This window comes from Megalops cyprinoides, chromosome 1 (assembly GCF_013368585.1).
Source record: "Megalops cyprinoides isolate fMegCyp1 chromosome 1, fMegCyp1.pri, whole genome shotgun sequence".
NCBI classification, from domain to species: Eukaryota; Metazoa; Chordata; class Actinopteri; order Elopiformes; family Megalopidae; genus Megalops; species Megalops cyprinoides.
Window position 1 is genome coordinate 45,153,516 of NC_050583.1, and position 19,281 is coordinate 45,172,796.

Here is a 19,281-nt window from a genome sequence, read left to right on the forward strand (position 1 = left end):
GCACAGCGGGGTCCGGGGGGGCTACACGGTGGTCTCGTTCTTCCAGGGCCCAGTCCGTATGTTACCTGTGCTGTCCGAGCTGTACAGGAAGTCATCCTGCGAGCTGCTGGTGAGAGTCCTGCTCTGATTGGATGTCTCCTGCAGGAGGGAGTGGGCGTCCTCGTCTGCCGTCTTGCTGCAGCTGAACACCGCGGTGCGCTCTGAGCCCGCAGCGTGGCAGGTGCCGGCCACGGTGGCAGGTTTGGCACAGCACGCATGCAGGTGACACAGGTGTCCCTCAAGCTCACTGTGACAGGTGTGTCCCTGGAACATACTGAGACAGGTGTGTCCCTCGTGCGCGCTGTGGCAGGTGTGTCCCTCGTGTGCGCCGAGGCAGGTGTGTCCCTCGTGTGCGCTGTGCGGGCTGTCCAGGTGGAAGCTGTGCACGCTGCTGTCCATGCTGGAGGAGGCCATGTGGTAGGCGTACTCCCGAAGCCTGCCGGGGCGGGGCCTGCTGTATGAGTGGGGTTTAGTCCTGTCCTTCAGACAGCTCTGCAGGGGCAGGGTGGGAGAGGAGAGGGGGCGGGACTCGTCCTCCAGCAGCTGCTGGCTGCGCACAGCTGCGCAGCAGGGGGAGTGGCTCGGGGGCACCTGCAGGTTGCTGAGTTTGCAGTGGGTGGACGGGGTGTGGTGGAGGTGCGGCGTCAGCAGCGCCTTGCTCGGACAGGGCGGCGCCTCCTGGCAGTGCAGCTCGCTGTGCGTGTGCACGTCCCCGTTCACGTCCACCTTGGGCGGGGCGTCGGCATGCCGGCGGGCGGGGCAGCAGGACCACCAGCGGTGCCAGACGTCATCGCGCTTGGCGCAGTGCTGGATGAGCAGGAAGAGCCCCAGCGTCACGGAAAAGGCGCCGTACAGGCAGCTGAAGATCATGTCCAGGAAGTGGCCCTGCCACACAGCCAGCGCACCGAAGGTCCAGGTGGCGAGGAAGAGGAGCAGGCTGAAGGCGGCTGTGCGCAGCTGGGCCTTGTAGGAGTGCTCGTTGGCCAGCATGGAGGGGTTGATGGCGGAGCAGCCTGCGTGGGCGGTGTCGCCCGGCTCGCCCGAGTCGCCCGCATGGCAGTGGCCCATCTCGGCTGTGGCCAGCCGCTGCTGCTCCTCCGTCATTGGCCGCAGCTCGTACCTGAGCTCAGGGTGCCGCTTCAGGTGCACGTAGATGCACAGGAAGTACACGCAGGTTACCACGACGATGAAAGCCGCTGGACCATAGAACGCACCGAGGCTGGGCTCCCAGGACATCCAGCAGCTGCAGAAACAGTTTAGAGAAATCACTGCACAGACACTGCACAGATTCACCCTGTGCTCAGTCACTGAAGGAATCTGCCTCACGCTACACTACCGAACGTTGCATGATCTTATTGTCAGACAAATGCAGTATCTGTTCGCCACGTGTCCTCTGGAGTGCTTTTAATCTCTGGAGTTTGTCGCTTAGAAAAGATAAACATTCACTAGCGTCTTGGAGACATGGTGTGGAAAATGAACATTTGAGTAGTAGCCAGTGAGACGTATTCCAAACCATCACTGCCTGGGGCTGTGTGGCTGTACAGCTGCTGCCTGGCTTCCTCCTGCTCTCCCTATACGGCAGCGTTTCCTGCCAGCCACGACTGTCAGCAAAATATCACACTGCTCTGTTAGAAATGGCAGAAATAGTGACAACAAATATTCAACAAGGGTTTGAGTTTGATAAAGCCCAGACATTAATTACCAAAGAATTAATTTCATCAGAGTGTTAGAGTACCTGATTGAACACAGCATGTTTTGCCCTTTTGAGAGGGTTTGAAAAATATCTCCTGACCGAGCTGACGGACACAGACGAGCGGTGAGAATGAAGCTGTACTCACTATGGTGCCTCCTCTCTGCTGCCATAATGGTCCATATCAATGCCAGCCGTGACTCCACAGGCGATGAGCGGGAGGCCCCCGCTCACCACGTAAAAGCTGCAGAGAGAGGGGATACACATGAGAATCACCCTAACCCTAACCCTAACCCTAACCGTAACCCTAACCCAAACCCTAAGCCTAACCTTAACCCTAACCCTAATCCTAACCCTAACCGTAACCGTAACCCTAACCCTAACCCAAACCCTAACCCTAACCCTAACCGTAACCCTAACCCAAACCCTAACCCTAACCTTAACCCTAACCCTAACCATAACCGTAACCCTAACCCTAACCCAAACCCTAATCCTAACCCTAACCCTAACAGTAACCCTAACCCAAACCCTACCCCTAACCTTAACCGTAACCCTAACCCTAACCGCTCACCAGGCAAAAGCTGCAGAGAGGGAGGAGAAGCAGAGAGAGGGGATACACATGAGAATCACGAGTCTCAATGCCCCAGCAGAAGCCCTGAGTGGAACTATAAAGGCCTGTTTAGCCCCTCCTCCTCCTGCTCATGCATAATAATGAATCTGACAGCTCTATGTTCTGTAACGTTCCTAAACCTAACCCTAACCCTAACCCTAACCCTACACAGGCCTGTATGGCTCCTCCTCCTGCACATGAATATTAATAAACCTGACAGCTTTAGTGGTTCAGTCTAAGATCACTGCACTGCAAAACCAGAAAACTGAGCTTCTGCTTCTACCACAGATGCTGAGGCTCTCTGTTCAAATAAAGCATGTCAGTTTCACATCAGGTAGTGATTTCTGCCATTTTAGAAACAAACAGGAACCAGACACACATTTATGATGCAACAAGACTAAATGCTCCTCAAATTCAGACACTGCTACTCACTGTCTCACCATGTTACCGACTATATGTTAATGCTTCTCACTGTGTCATTGTGCTCCTTATTGCCAGATAATGCTCCTCACTGCTAGTTAATGCTCCTCACTGCCAGATAATGCTCCTCACTGCTAGTTAATGCTCCTCACTGCCAGATAATGCTCCTCATTGCTAGTTAATGCTCCTCACTGCCAGATGATGCTCTGAACTGAGAAACAAGTGTCCAGCGGCATTTCATCTGTCTGAATGTCACTGTTATATAAGTCAATAGGAAGCATGTAAATAAGCAGACATATGATCACTCCTTTCTCTCGCTACAGTCTGCTGTCACTGCAGCTCTGACACAGGAAACAGTGCCTCTCCATCATGCCTGTTAGATATACAGATGTTCTGAACAGGGCAGAGAAAGGTGCTAGACATGTTATAGTCACTGCAAACAAAAGCTGCAGACAGCGGCTTCCTCTGGCTGAATGTGACTTAAATCCTTTTATTGTGCCACAGCAGGAAGGAAATACATTCCACTGTATCTGCATTTATACCTGCGAGATGAGACACCACTGCAGGTTTTGTTTTTTCTCTCCTGGGTTAGGGGTCGGGTTCGGGTTAGGGCACCCCTCAGACTGGGAAAATGAATTTGGGCTTGCAGCCACTGTCAGCAAATGACAGCCTGTTTGGAACCCGGGCTGCAGGGCTCAGAATGCGCTTTAAAGAAGTGCTTTTAATGTGCACAAAATGCAATTTACAAAGTGAGAGTGACAAAGTATATGTATACTAATATATTACAGATGAAGGATTTAACTAATGATGCAGTGCAGCCATTAACATAATCAAAATCCATCAACACACTGTAGCCCTGCTCGGTGCATTACAGTGCCTGTGGTCTGTGGGTGTGTTACACTACTCACCGTATTATGGTGGGCGTGCTCTTTGGATGTCTGGGTGGATCCCCATCCTGGGCTTGGGGAGGCCTCTTGGTTACCTTGGTTACCAGCTGGTAAAGACTTCTGGCTGTGACCCCCAGCCACAGCAGGGTGGAGAGAGAAGAGTAGTGGAGAGCTATGCCCACCTGCGTCACACAGACAGCCTGTCATTCCAGAACCTTCCAACCTGCCAGAGCTCTGCAACATTGCAATTACCAGCTTTGCTATTGACAACAGCAGAATACAGTTATTATTTGCCTGATATGTCGTAGCGCATATAACCTCCTCTGATGGTTGGCTGAAATCTCTCTGTGGGCATGTTGAGCTAGTTTGGTAGGGAGTGATTTAACATCGTTAACCAGACTCTTTACTTAACTCACCAAATTCTAACATTATTGAGCCTACATGTAGAACATCATCACCATGCAAAAAATAGATACATTATTTAATGCAGAATATATATTACCAAATTGGCTGGAATATGAGTTGACCCTCATTATATGAGGGGATCCCTCTTTTCAAAGAAGAAAATAAAAAAGTACTTTATCAAAACAAAAAAAACCTACTGCTGCAGAGGAAACCTGGCTTGTACAATTCTCAGACACCTGCCCACAGCCAATGGCTATTTCATATACCAGAGGCACCTTCTCACTGATGACAATTTAACAATTTATGCACACCCAGTGAGGATAAAGCTGTTTTGACAAATGTTGCAAAATTCATTTTTGCAAGAGATGAGAAAAAAAATCTATTTCTGTTTTCTTGTTATTGGATTGCAAGCATGCTCTGTTCCATATCATTACAAAATGTGATCTGTTCCAGATTGCTGACAGCCTCTAAGGTGAGTAGGAAACATTTAAAACATTTTTTTTTGTTTTGTTTCCTAGACAATTGTTATTCCCTGTCTGTGCCTCATAAAGGTCTTGTCACAGTGCAGAGCAGAAGAGCAGAAAGAGCTGTGCAGAGAAATGATTATGAGACACGACAGTAAAGTTAAAATATTTAAAGAATAGTAGGTAACTGGGAATAGCTGCGTGTAACCTTAATGAGAGTGTTCTACTTGGTAGTGGTACTGTAATTACCAACGCACAACATCCACTGCATCCTTATGACATTGCAGGACTGACACTGCATCCTTATAGCATTGCTCTGATATCTCAGAAATGCTATTAGCTCATCATATATGAGCTGGGATACAGTTTAACCCAAGTAAAATGACATGGGACAGTGACGGATTTGTCATCCCCACACGGACAGAGACTTGCTGACAGCAGGAACAAAACCATTCAACCTACGCAAACCAAAGAGCCAAAGAACAGCTTTCATTCACTTGACATGAATAATCCATTTCCTGAAACGCTCAGCTCTGCACAGAACTGAGTACTCACTGCCTGACAGACGAGGGGGTATTTGATTCGGTTGATGCCTGCAGCGAACACGGTGAAGGTTACTGCTGTGTAGAAGCAGAGGTTGATCAGCACGTGCCACCCCTTCCTGCTGATGCGGATGGTGCTGCCGAGTGGGACACAAAGCAAACACAAACGAGTAAAAATGAACAAAGCGAAAATCAGACAGAGAAAGTCGGCCGCCTTTGATTTTGGCAGCCGTTGTCTGCAGTCCTTTGGGGAGTTTGCTGTTCAAGCGTTAGAGTCTCATGCTTGTTACTGCATGATGAGAGAGTAGCTGCAGCTCTGAGTGGCGGAGCCCGCGGCTGTCCTGGGGACGGGGGGGACAGCGTACGACAGCAGGTCAGGTGTGCTAAAGCAGGCACAGCTCTCTGCTGCTACTGATCCAGGGTCAGGCGGCAACACCCCCATCTCCCAGCGCAGGTCGTTAGTCAGGGCTGTGAGCCGCCTGTGACAGGGTGAGGCCTGATACAGTAAACACATCCGCTGTGACTCAGACCGCACATGTCTCACTGCTGAACCCAGAGTCACACAAACAGCTGTCCTTCAGCACTCGACAGACAGCTGAGTTTATCCAGAGCTCTGAGTCTGTGTGAGAGAGAGAGGACTCCCTCTGTACGTCTCATATCTGAAGCACTGCCACATCACAGTGAGAGCTGCAGCCAGTTCTCATGGACCACGCAGCATTATGAAGAATTAAGCATTCATTTTAGGCTTTAGATAAATCAGAAAACATCTGCTGTGAAAGTTGTTCCTTTTGCTTCATTAACAAAAATAACTGATGAATGCTGCTCTCTTCAGAGAGCTATACCTTACCTATGATGCACTATGTAAGTGATGATGGACACAAGCAGGCACAGCAGCAGCACAGCTGTACAGGCATACACCACAGGGTGCAGGTATTCCCCGGGGTATGGGGGGAACGACAGCGCCCTCTTCAGGTCCTGAGGAAAAGAGACCACACACAGAAACGCAACTAATAAAAACAATGTTTCAATCTGTCAAAACACAGACATTCACTGTATTGACCACTGAAAATATAGAGGCAGTGTAACAAATCTATACGATCTGTAACTGTACAGTCAATGAAAACATAATGCATCAGTCAATAAGCAGTCAGTAAAGCTAAAGTTTATTTGATGTAGTGCTCTTCACTAAGGAACTGGAAACACTGGGCCAAGACAGAAAAGGCACATGCACATACGCACACACACACGCATGCACACATGCATATGCGCACACGCTGTTTATCTGGGGTTTTATTGGGAATTCATTACGCATTACGCGTCATTATGCAGCCCGGGGCAGCCTCTCCTCCAGGTACGCATGAAAAGGTGAACTGCCGACTGGAAGAGGGAGGGTCAAGAAACCTGGTGGCTAATTGTGAATGTGAAAGGGGGCATTGGTGCCTGGTTTTGACACAGTCTGGATGGAGAGAGCAGTGCAGCATTTCTCGGGGGATTACTCGATTTTATGTTGCTTGTTTAACACTATTTATTTAGCCGGGACGCCCGTACACAGTGGTTTGTTTGGGCCCCACCATGACTGTAGGTAATTTTTTATGCTGCTTGTATCACTGGGACCCGCAAGACGTCCTTTTGGGAGTCACATGTTCACTGTCGGTTCCATGAAACAACTGTGCCACTGTTTTTAAATGAAAATAAACTAAACTGAACTCAGTACTGCTGCAGCTCTGTACCCTTCGGAGGCCAGAGGACAGATCTGGCCTGTGATGAGATCTCTAGCATTGGTGAGGTCTGGGAGATCTGCCTCATGCCACTTTTTGGGTTTGTTTGTTTGTTTGTTTGTTTTTATATACACACACACAACACACAATTAGGTCACACTAGTTTTCCCGTTTTCAGCCGTTTCATCATTTTATTTCGAGCCAGGGAAGGCAAGTCATAACAGCATGCAGCTGAAAAAACAAGGAGTCCCCTGTGTGGAGAGTGGAACTGTGAAAAGAGGGAAGGGTGTTAGAGAAGAGTGTGGTCAAAAACAGACATGAGTGAAAAAATCACACTTTGTTACTTTTAAAAGCCTCTGATTCAAACCCCATTCTCATATATGCTTACTGTGGGTCACACAGATCAGTGTTTACTGTGAATAGGCTTTACATCCAGTCAAATGGCTGTGATTAGTAGTGTTTGCTTTCGAAGAGGAAAATCCAACCATGTCACAATCTGGACACAGCCCATGTAATATGATGTCATTTTCAGTTTCAAAAGTCTCAGTGGTGCAGCATGCGGCTGCCAGCAGCCCTGTCCTGCCCTCCTGTCCCGAAAACAGCCACATGACCCCCTGCTTCTCTCACTCCCTGCAAACCCCTCTGCTGCTGCTGCTGCTGCTGGTACCAAGAACACAAACAAAAAAAACATCAAATCAAGTGTTCCTGGGGATTTTCTAGTGTACTTAATAAAAGCACAACGCAATAGCAACACAACAGAAATGACTGAGAGGAATGCAGTGACATGAATCTCACATCTAACCGGAGCATCTCCGCTGTAGCAACATGCCCTTCTGTGTCTTTGCGGAAACGGATTCAGAAAAGAAATGTCTACAGCAAATTCCTGGAAAGACCTCATCAAAGCTGCGAGGATTTTGTGAATAACAGCAGAAGTTTCATTATGAAACAGACACTTTCAGAGGAGCAGTGTGACAGATTAACACATCCAGGCATTTGAGAATGCTCTGTGAACTGCACATCCAGGCATTTGTGAACACACTTTGGGTAACGCATCCAGGCATTTCTGAACACACTTTGGGTAACGCATCCAGGCATTTGTGAACACACTGTTAGAAACACATCCAGGCGTGTGTGAACGCATTGCGAGTAACACATATCCCCCACAGCTCTAACATTCGAGGCTGGCCATGTTTCACTCCCTAGGCAGAGAGAGAGCGAGAGAGAGAGAGATAGAATTCTACATTTTTATATCCATTGAATCAAAACCAGAACAGCAAAAGCTCGGAGTCAAATAGCAGCTGCAGTAAAGTGACCATCAGAAAACGTGATCCTGGTCAGAGAGAGAACACTCCATAACCGCCATTCTGCTTTCAACATTTAGGAAATAAAGAAAGTTTCCCACTGTCTTTATGAAAATGTATTTACAATAACCTGTGGTTCAGAATCCACTACCACAAGGCAAACATGACAGGCTACAGCATGTTAGCTGCCTGAATTGAGCAATGCCACACACTCATGGTCATGCACTGCACAGCATCAGTGCTGAGCTGAAGGCAGCAGGAATGTAGCGGTGTGGTAGTTTCTCAGGGGTGTCTCTGGACCCCACGCTCAGGCCTTCTCTGTGACCTGCCGGGAAGGACCATCCAGTTGCTGAGGAGACGAGTAATACAGCCTGCACCCTGTGGGGGGCGCTGGTGAGGGATAGGGTGTTACCCTTGCTAATGACAGATTGGCTGCATCCCAAACCGCACAAGAGCAACTGAGTCCATCCTTCAGACAGCATCACACAGGTACATACTTCTGGAGGAGGGGGAGAGGCGTGATTTGGGAGTTCATTCGGGACACATTCTGCTGTCATCGTTCCAGCGATGTGGCGCATGACAAAGACAAGCAACTCAGAAAAATGTACATGACTCTACAGGAAACCATGGCAACAGCTGAAGCAGAGACAACTAGAAAAGACATTGGAATCGTACAATGCAAATAATGTTGAAAAACCAGTTGGGTAACGGGAATGTGGTTTTTAACACTACACATTTAACACTACATGTTTAACACTACTCATTTAACACTACACATTTAATCCTGTCCTCTCCTGTGCTGATATTTCCCAGTACTGACTCACCCTGTTTTGGAGATGAACTACACAGAGGAAATGTTAAATCAATCTGCAGGAAGTAATATTGGATGCAAGAAAGATACATTTGAATGAGTAAAATATGACTTTCACACAAATCTCTAGTTCCCATTATCTTCATATTTTAGCAGCGTAATACTTTGAGCGTTCCATTGTTTATAACTGAAGTCAGTAGGCTAGCTATACATTCAGGGCAATCAGCAGTAAATATGGCCTTATTCCTAAAAAGACTGTTCTGGTGTGAAACGTTTTATTTTTCTGAGTCTTGAAAAAAGACACCTGATAACCAGATAAACATCACAGTGAGCCTTAATATTTAGCCACAAATCAGTTTTTTTACTTCTAATGCACAGGAACTGCTCAGCCCAGCGTGAGTATGTGTGAGAAACTTTCATTCATACAGTAAAATTCAGCACCATCTGTGGTAAATGTACTTAGAGCTAGTTTCTTTGTTGGTGATGTGAAGAAACATAACTCTCGTAAAATTTGCAATATCTCACACAAACACACAATTCACACTTCACAATTCTCAACAAAAAACACAACACAACACAATCTGGGGAATCAGGGAGGAAACTCCTGGCATCTCAGGCCAGCAAGAGGGACACATGCATGTGTACTTGACCTCTGCTTGAGGGGTGACTTCTGTTCATGCCAAGGACACAGCACCTCAGATGCATCCTGGGAAAAATGTTCATTGGCAGCAATAAATCATCTTCCTTTCCTGCCAACCATGATCCTATTAAATTATGGCTTTGAGAAAAGGAGCTGGTCAGTGTTTTGTGACAGAGCAAGCACACACCTGTCAGAGCAGGCAGCACACAGAATTCGCATGCAGCTGTCAGAACAGCAAACTCACAGAACACACATACATTTATCAGAACAGAAAACTCACAGAACACACATACTGTACATCTATCACAACAAACTCACAGACCACACATACATCTATCAGAACAGAAAACTCACAGAATGCTTGTGCAGCTAGCAGAACTGCAAGCACAGAGAACTCACATGCAGCTATCAAAACAGCAAACCAATAGAACGCATATGCAGCTCTCAGAAATGCAAACACAGAGAACTCACATGCAACTATCAGAAAGAGGAACAGAGACCAATTCAAAGCCATAACAGAGAGGAGTGATTTCTAGAGATGGATCCATGAGCATTCTGCGTGAAGCTGAACGCAGGACAGGGCTCATTTCTCTGTTATATCTCTTGGGATGCATTGAGACACTGCATGTGCGGAGGTCAGGGTGCTGTGCTCTTGTCTTGTGGGGTCACACAGGAGTCAGTCCATCTGTTTCTCCTGTCCTCGATCCCCCCCCCTTCCCCCCTGAGGAGAGCTCTCTGCTCACCCCCGAGGACACACACACACACACACACACACACACACACACACAGCCTTGTCTCCTCTGCCTGGACAGCAGTTTCAGAGCAAAGATGGAAGCGTTTTCCTCAAGCTGTGTGATAACTGTCCATCAGCACAGTGAAGCATCAGCTATGTGCATTCAAACCATTTACAGTTATATCAAACGATTTAAAATGCAATGCAAATTACACTCAATATGTCAGAGAATAAAGCAGCTAAACAAACCTAATGCTGACTGCAGTACAGACAATGGGGAAATGACCCTTAGTCTCATATTACACAAAAGGGGTAAATTATAACAGAAATGCAAACCGTATGCACTGTTTTCCTTACAGACACACCTACGTGTTACCTTACAGTGTAACACACCCAGGTGAGTGTTAGACCTATGAAAAAAATAGGCCTAAAAATAAAATAAAATAATCTCTATCCTTGTTAATGGGACAGGTCAAAGGTTATAAAACAGAAAGTGATTCACTAACAAAAGTCAAAAGTACCTACAACAAAACGTAATACTACCGCAAACAGGAAATTGTGTGTTGCAATTAAAAGATTAACCAATAACTTTGATCGGGAATATTTTTGTAAATGATCAATATTTTCAAATGTTATTTTATTTCAAAGTATAAGTTTGATTTATTGACAAAATGGTGTGGTAGTAATGGCAATATGAAAACAATTATAAACCAGTTTCTGAGAAATGAAAGTATATTTATATCAAATATACTGTGAGGAAACATAATTATGAACTATTATTTCTTATTAAAAATATTCCTTGACAATAAATATAATTGACAGGCAATCCTGCATATCATCTCACAACATCTCACTAAAACATCCTAATGACACTTTAATACTAGTTCAATAAAAAAGATCTCAGAAAATGACTCTCCACTAACAGAGAAGCAGTTCACATGAAAGTGTGGCCTCGTGCCTCTGTCCATGGTGCTGAAATCTTTTACTCCACTCTGAGACTGTTAGACCTCAGAGTGACAGTTCACTAAAGCTGCGCACACACACGCACACACGTACACACACACACACAGAGTGGTGTAGCAGTGTTGCAGACTGGTCAGAACTGAACTTCAAATCATGTCGTCAAGAACTCTGATTATACTCATGAAAAGAGCACCAAAATGACCTCAGTTAAAAACGAACTTGCTACACGCACATGCAAATGACGAAAATTGTCCTGAAAACCGGTGGAAAAACAAAGGAGACGATGTCGTGTGCTCGGCGTTGTCATACAGCGGCAATGCCAAGTAATGTTTAATGGTGACCTAGCCGACATCAAGAGGGAAGACAATTATGTCAGGAGTCATGTATTTTGGTAGCCACACTTCAGTAGAATATGGGTTTAGAGAAGGAATACATTCCGCACCATCTCCGTCAATTACAAAAAACGCACTGTCTGACGTCGAGGACGTCAAAGCTCTCAAACCTTTTCACAAGCCGCGAAGTTCAGAATCATTCATCTGCTGTCACGTCTATGAAAAAGTGAATAGCTCGCAACCTCACGTTTCCCAGACACTGAGAATGCGCGTGATAATGCGTGTTTTATTCTGGAGATTGCCACAGCCCGGCGCAATGACGCGCTGACATCTGCGCTCCATCTGACGCCTACAGATCGGTATTCAGCGCACGCCTGCGCTCACTTCCACCACGGTACCTCTGCCGCCCTTTACCAGCAACACATCGCCTCTAAATCTCCCTTTCCTTTAAACGGCTAAATAAGACTGGAAAATATTTCAGCTGACAATAAGACGAATTATGGTAGTCGGTTATATAATAATTGTTAGTACGTAAACCAATACACCGAGAACAACTAACCCTTTGTGATCAGAACAGACCTTCCCTCGGTAACTACTCCCTGCCACAAGCTCACCGAGCCCGGTGACAGGCAGGGCGTTCTGCTGATGGCACCCGAGCATTCAACACCACATGTCCTTGCTGGAAAATTACCATCAGCTGTATGACGCTGTTGTCTTGAACAAACCAATTTCGGACAGCCTGGGACTAACTGAAGCAATCAAAGACGCCGATGAGACAATAGCTCCCTTGAGGATTATTATGACTTAAATGGTGTCATTATAAGCCATCAGAATAAAGGTAAACACCGCTATGAACACGATTCGAACACAGACAGCAGCGCATCGCCCAGACTTTCAGAAGTTGCCCTGACGTCATGCGTTCTACACAGCAAAAAAGAAAAAAAAAACAATTTTGACAAACTCAGGATACCTGACAATAATAGACCTACACCCACGAAACATTAATGCCGGTGAACGGCACCGTGGGAGGACCTGTTTCCACGTACTCACCATGGGCTCGGTGGAGTTGCGGTTCGGGGAGCAGGGATGGTGATGAGGTTGTCCAAAGAGCCGTTACGCGCCTCTGCTCTGCCCTCCGGCCCCGCTGTCCATCTACAAGGCCAACATTCCAACAGGCTGCAGTCGGGTCAGCGGAGTGCCCGGGAGCGGAGGTAACGGGCTTCGCGAGGCGCCCGAGGCGGTACCCATCTGCAACGGCAACCAAATGAGTCAGACAACCCGAGCGGAAAGTACTTCGGCATGGATTCAAGCCCGGCTTGGAGCAAATGATATTAACCATAAATAATTGTGTATATTAATATACAAAAAGAGAACAGCCTTAATGCTGTCGTTACCAAGCGATCGGAATGTTGTGCGAGACATAAAAATAGAGACTGTCCAACATAAAAGGTATCCTTGACTACCCAATTTATCAGATGAAGACAACAATGACGTCCTTTGACGCGTCAAAAATACTAATAATTTCCGTTGTTTCACATTTGTAGATGGTTCTTAAACTTTAAAATAAGAACATTTGTAAAAGGTGTAACCAGCTTTGTTGTTTCAATAACCCTGTTTCTATATCAGTTGTAAGAAACGAGCTGTTATCACACATTACATGTCACTGCAGCACAGGAGATGCCCCTCTGAATTAAAGCTGTACATTCTGCAGAATTATTCCGTTTACCATGTACACAAGCGTCTATATCGTCACGATCTATCATTAGACTGCTGCAGACTATTCGTTTCTTCACATGCACCAATCGGGGGAAAACGGAAGATTCGACTGTCATCTTACCTAATTTGGTAAATGCAACTGGTGTTGAAAAACGCCTACGTTTCCCATCATCTGTAGGATGCGCAGAATTCCCTGTGCAACGAAAGACCTTCCCATCTCCAAAGACAATAAACTGCGTCTGGCGGGCGAGTGGAATTATCAACAGATTGCAATGTGGGCAGCTGGGAGAATCCGCCAGCGGCAGATCTATAGAAGAAGCTCTTTCTGTTTTAGACAGAGGAAATAAAGGAGAGAGAATGAATAAAAATACCATTTGCCAGAGCCGCGCTCATTTTTTAACCCATGTAAAACACAAGTGATGCGTTTCCTCCTTTCGCTACAGACTGGGAGCTACCAAAGTGCAGCAGTAACCATGGAAATGGTTTTGATTCGGTTTGATGGCGCGCTCTCGCAGGCGCACTTGCTCCCTGTCGCAGGGGTTGAAATGGTTGCTACCGTCTCTGCTCCAGGGCGCATCAGCGCTGCAGCTCTGATTTAAAGGGACAACCGACCAGGTTTTATCCTTCGCGCAGTCCGGAAGCTCGCAAAGGGCTTTCCCTCCACAAAGCATTCTGTAAATGCTTCCATAAAAATAGAATTAAGGACACAAGAAAGATTCTATATTCTATTTCCTCCAGATATTGGTAAGGCCTGTGTGTGTGTGTGTGTGTGTGTGTGTGTAGGCTGGTAGGGTTGTGTGTTTGCGTGCGTGGGTTGTTGTTGCATGTGTGGCATGTGTATCTGTGATGGCAGAGGTGGTGGTGTGTGTATTGTATTGTGTATTGTGTGAAGATTGTAATACATACAAAAGAGGAAGAGTGATGAGACAAACAAGAAAGCTGTACAACAAAGAAACACTGCAGTACATTCACCCACACAGAGTGAAGGCAAAGAGGCTCTCTCAGGCACTGAGAAATAGTCAATATTAATTTAGAGGAATACAGAGGACATCACCCTGTATGTGTATGTTCATATTAGATCCACAGTATGAACAGCAAGAGGCCATTTTGCTCCAGATCAAACTGTATAAATTGCAGCACACAGTGAGATACACTATGTCTCATGAGACGCATATGTGGAAACACATATGAAACAATCAATACTTCATTTTATAAATGCCTACAGCTTTAATATGTAAGTGAAGGAAAAGATTGGAGGTGAAATTATATACCTGTCTTTACAATATACCGTCACATCAACGATATAATCGCTGTGAAATTCTGCAGCCAAGCTCTGGAACCGGCACTTCCTTATTATCTCTAAGATGCTGTAACCCACACAACTGATAATGCAATAATTCCAGGCACAGTATGTGACATGTAACCATATGATGAAAATAAATAAAATATAATAATTCTTAGAGTGATCATGTGACTCTGCACACAGCTGATCCAAACAGGCCTTCCTCTGGCCTCAGTCAGCCTCAGGTATAAGTGCTCTCAGGAGTAGACGGTTTTCATATAATCTGGATGTTCTATTCTATTATGGTGAGCCAAACCTGGAAATACATTTAAAAAGTGGGATGTTTGAGTACCAGAGGTCATTATGTCATGGTGGGGTCTTCTTACCACACGTATAGTTTATATAGTTTGTATGTTCCTTGATTCATGACTTTATCTGTCCCTTAACTACATCAAACTACATTGTAATATGAAATCACAGCCAAATTCATCTCTGTAATATATTTATTATGGAATATATATTCTGGTGCTGTGTATGTAATTCAACAATTTGTGCTACAAAGAATGGGTGATATGTCAGAGGCAAACATTTATGTTTTATTTTGATACATGATGTACATCAAATTATTCAATAAATACATTGTATATTTTTTAAAAATGCTCCACATATTTTAAATGTATATTTGCAGGATTATTGTTCAATTGGCTACTGTCTACTTACTGTTCCACTGCATATATTTATTCTGATTGGTTATTTGATTTTAACATTTTTTGCATTTTAGTCTTTTGTTGAGTTCTCCATTAGCCTGTGTTGGTCTTATCTGTCTGGTATCTGTGGTTGTTGCCACTTATGGAAAGAATAGAATGTGCTAAGATGTTATTTAGTTAATGTGTTTCAGAGTGTGTTTTTATGCATTAAAGGTGTATTTCACGCGGAGTAGCTGGCTACCTGGCTATCTGGCTATGTATCATTGTTAGATGCTGTCCGCTTGTTCTCCCAGTCCTCTGTCTTGTGACTGTTTGTAGCTCATTAGTCTCTGCATTGACTCACAACAAGACTATTGATTTTTATCCAGCCCTGTGGTACAGATGCATCTCTACCTTGAATGTATTACACAAAGAAAATTGCAACATTTTCTTTTAAGGCGTACACTGTGTTGCCATAAGATCCACTGTTAACTGACTGTGGTTACCCAACAAATCAACCTTCAAGCTGATGAAGAGAAGCATGTTCTAGTTCAGCTGTTAGCAGCGTTACAGTGTGTCTGTGTGGTCTTTCTGCAGATGGAGCTGCTAGTGTGCAGCTAGCCATATGAAGAATTTACCCTTCAATCTATAGCTTTTCACTCTTCAGTGAGTCTTGAAAGCTCTGTCAAGCAGGGTCATGCACTTTTCATTGAAAAAAAGGTTCATGTTCACACAGGGTTGAGAGGGGTGGGAGAGGGCGCAGGGGTGTTGGTGGGGGGAAGGGGGGGGGGTGCAGGGGTTGTTGGGGGGTGGGGGGAGCAGTGACTGGGTGGGTCATTTCACTGTCACTGTTTTTCAGTCCCAGAACTCAACCTTCTATTGATGGAGATGATCTCGTTAATATCTTTGTGACATTCCAACTGGGAAGGCAGAATGTTTACCCTGACACGGGCTTCAAAGAGCAGGCACTTTAAAAAAAGCTTGAGGTGGTTAGATTTATGCTGAAAAAAGAGAGATCCAGCTTCTGGTGGCCTCAGAACAGAGTGTGTTAGACATGCACAGCAGTGTAAACTCCTACCTGATAAACACTGATGAAGATAGAATCACTACTGCACACAAATAGAGAGAAAAATAGGAAACTCAAATACGAGTGGACAGGTATCAGTGGGCATGCAGACATGGCCTCTGAGCAGTCTTCAGTTTTCCCTCATTGCATTTACACATTCAAATGAAGTGTACTTTTCCAAGAGGTGTAGTGATTGTATCCAAATATTTCATATTTTGAAAAAAACATCTGCTTTAATATAAAACAGTATTGACTATCCAGTCCAGCACAGATCACAGCCGAAGCCCTAAATGACTGTTTTAATGTGTAATTTCCTCAGTCTTCTGAAAGCATGTTGTCTAAATACACTGTTTCCATGCCCCTTTCATCCCAGGTAGAAATTATCATCTGGTTTTGCCTGTTTATTGGATTGGGCAGCTAAGCTCTGAGTGCATGGGCCTGCTGTGGATGTCACATCTCATTTAGCTTCAGTAATCTGGACAGAATCTGCCTGCACTCACAGCACTGGATGTGTGCAACCACCCACTGGCCTTGGAACTTAAAAAGGATGTTTGTTCCTGAGTAGCTCTGACTGTTTCCACAATACATTATACCATTACATACCTGTAAAGAATACTTTTTAAAAAGCTCCTCCTCCAGTGTGGCTGAGCTAAAGGGCATTGATCAGGTGACACCTTCATCTCCTCAGGAAACATATCTCAATAAAATCCTGCCTTTTACACCTGGGCTTCTGCCCCGAGGGGCCACACACCGGCCTGAGGGTCCACACACTGACCACCCTGAGATCCAACCAACAATCTACTCAGGAAAGAATGCAACACACCTCATAAACCTAAACACACCTTTTTCACTTATACCTGTGCGTGTCACAGCAAATGCCTGTAGTGGCATCAGATCAGGCTTCCTGCTGTCACATCTGCTGTTCAGGTGGAAGTTGTCTGACCTCAAACAGAGGCCTGTACTATGTGGCCTTCGGTTCCTGTTTTGAGGGACGTTAATTTTATTTCTGCGTGGAACTGACCCCAAACCATGAAACTGAGTCTGGGGGAGGCAGCTGGTTGAAATGGCAACCAGGCCAGCGGTTTTAATGCAGTCATAGACCTGTCAGCATCACCATCATTTCAACATTAAAATCATAAAAATGATCAAATACATCAATTGCATTGCAGTTTCACAGGGTTAGGGTTAGGATAAGGCACACAGGATAAGGCACACAGCCTGAGCATCAAATGCAACTCATGGTGCTAACATGAGAAACTCATTAAGCAAGATATATGGCACCACACAAAATGTCATTTCCAACACAATTCCTCCATCTAGATAGCAGCTGACTGAAGCTGTTTCAAATGATAAATAACTCAGAGAAACAACCATTCCTGCTGCTCACCTCTTTACTCCTCATGGCTGATAAAACAGCTGTGCTTTATGCCTCCTTATCACAGCTGATCTCTTTTCGAGGATTGTAATGTTGGACAATTGGCAGCTCTGTCTCTGCACCACAGTGTCGGGCTCTTATCATTCCATTATTATAAATCTGAGTGAAAGTGATTTTCAGGCTGTCCTCCACAGCACAGGTGAAATGAGTCTGAAATGGGTGTGTATGCCTTATAATGACAACACAGCACCCCCATTTAAACCTGGAAATGTTGCTCTGATAATGTAATATTATTCCTCTGTCAGGCTGAAATAAAAACACCACCACCACCACCACAGGTGCAGTGGTTAATTGTAACTAATACCATGGCATACCTACACTACAACACCAAAGCACCATCGCTGTATGGAGATGACCTCATGTTGATCAAATAATGATCTTACTTTCGCAGTTTGGATTCTTGTGGTGTGGTGCGGTGTGGTATAGTGGTACAGTACTGCAGTTCGGGGTATTGCAGGGCGTAGTGCTGGCAGTCGTCCTGATGCAGAGGAGAACTTCAGAAGGCTGCCTCTCGGCATTTCTCAGTGGACTTTTTTCAGAATCAGCGGTCATTAAAAATGGAAGCTCTCAGTATGTCAGTCATGTACAGTGATTCATTAATTATCACTGCAGAAGCAGGAGCTTTATGGTCATTATGGAGAGCATTGTTGGCCTGCTGTGTGGAGCTGGGAGCCCCACCCTTCCTGTCACGCCTCCCCGGAGAGCGTTTGAATAGATTATGAGTGATGGGGAGATCACGCCCGCTGTGAGGCTCCTGCTAAGCACTGCAGTTCTGCAGAGACACACCACACACTCTGTGACAGTGTTCCATCTGACACGCCAACGATCTCTCACATGCCTGAGTAAACACGGGTCCAAGTTTTGCTTTGAGTTACATTAGTGTTGCAGATTTACATTACATTACATTATGGCATTTAGCAGACACACTTATCCAGAGCGACTTACATCAGTTACAGTGTTTTTTTTATATGTTATCCATTTATACAGCTGGATATTTACTCAGGCAAATGTGGGTTAAGTACCTTGCCCAAGGGTACAGCAGCAGTGCCCCAGCAGTTCAGTTATGAGTCCTGCTCCTTAACCACTATGCTACACTGCCACCCCAGTTAGAATGTGCAGATGGTTCTGAGATTAAGGTGAGGAACCCCTCAGGCCTGTTTAAGTGGTCCTCTTTGCGGTTTCTCAGGGACTCACACACCCAGCAGCTGTCCAGGACACAGGGCCTCAGGTGTCCGCTCTGCAGGGCAGGGTGGTGATGGGCCGCAGGGAGAGGGCTCTGCATTTCTGCTACAACTCAAAGAAGAGAGGGACACACACACAGAGAGTGGAAGGAAGCGATAGACATAGATAGATAGGTGACCTCACATCACACGCAGTGAAACTCCTTCTTCCTCTCAGTGCCCCAGAGAGCTGCAGCTGCCGAGGGCATGTGTATGTGTGTGTATGTGTGTGTGTATGTGTAATGTGTGTGTATGTGTGTGTATGTGTATGTGTATGTGTGTGTGTGTATGTGTATGTGTGTGTGTGTGTGTGTGTATGTG

General features: G+C 45.5%; 1 protein-coding gene across 2 annotated transcripts; it reads right to left on the bottom strand.

The window, feature by feature from the left end:
- Nucleotides 1-13,713, bottom strand: adgra1a (adhesion G protein-coupled receptor A1a). Of its 2 annotated transcripts, none has more exons than XM_036543045.1 (7): nucleotides 13,393-13,713; nucleotides 12,606-12,803; nucleotides 5,905-6,032; nucleotides 5,071-5,194; nucleotides 3,668-3,828; nucleotides 1,878-1,973; nucleotides 1-1,282 (listed from the first exon to the last, which is right to left on the bottom strand). In XM_036543045.1, exons 2-7 carry the CDS (start codon nucleotides 12,606-12,608, stop codon nucleotides 22-24), a joined length of 1,773 nt encoding a protein of 590 aa, XP_036398938.1. In that variant the 5' UTR covers nucleotides 12,609-12,803; nucleotides 13,393-13,713; the 3' UTR covers nucleotides 1-21. The 2 variants fall into 2 exon arrangements, with proteins under 2 accessions (XP_036398938.1, XP_036398946.1); XM_036543053.1 differs by lacking the exon at nucleotides 13,393-13,713 and adding an exon at nucleotides 13,213-13,269.
- Between the last annotated feature and the right edge of the window lie 5,568 nt (nucleotides 13,714-19,281).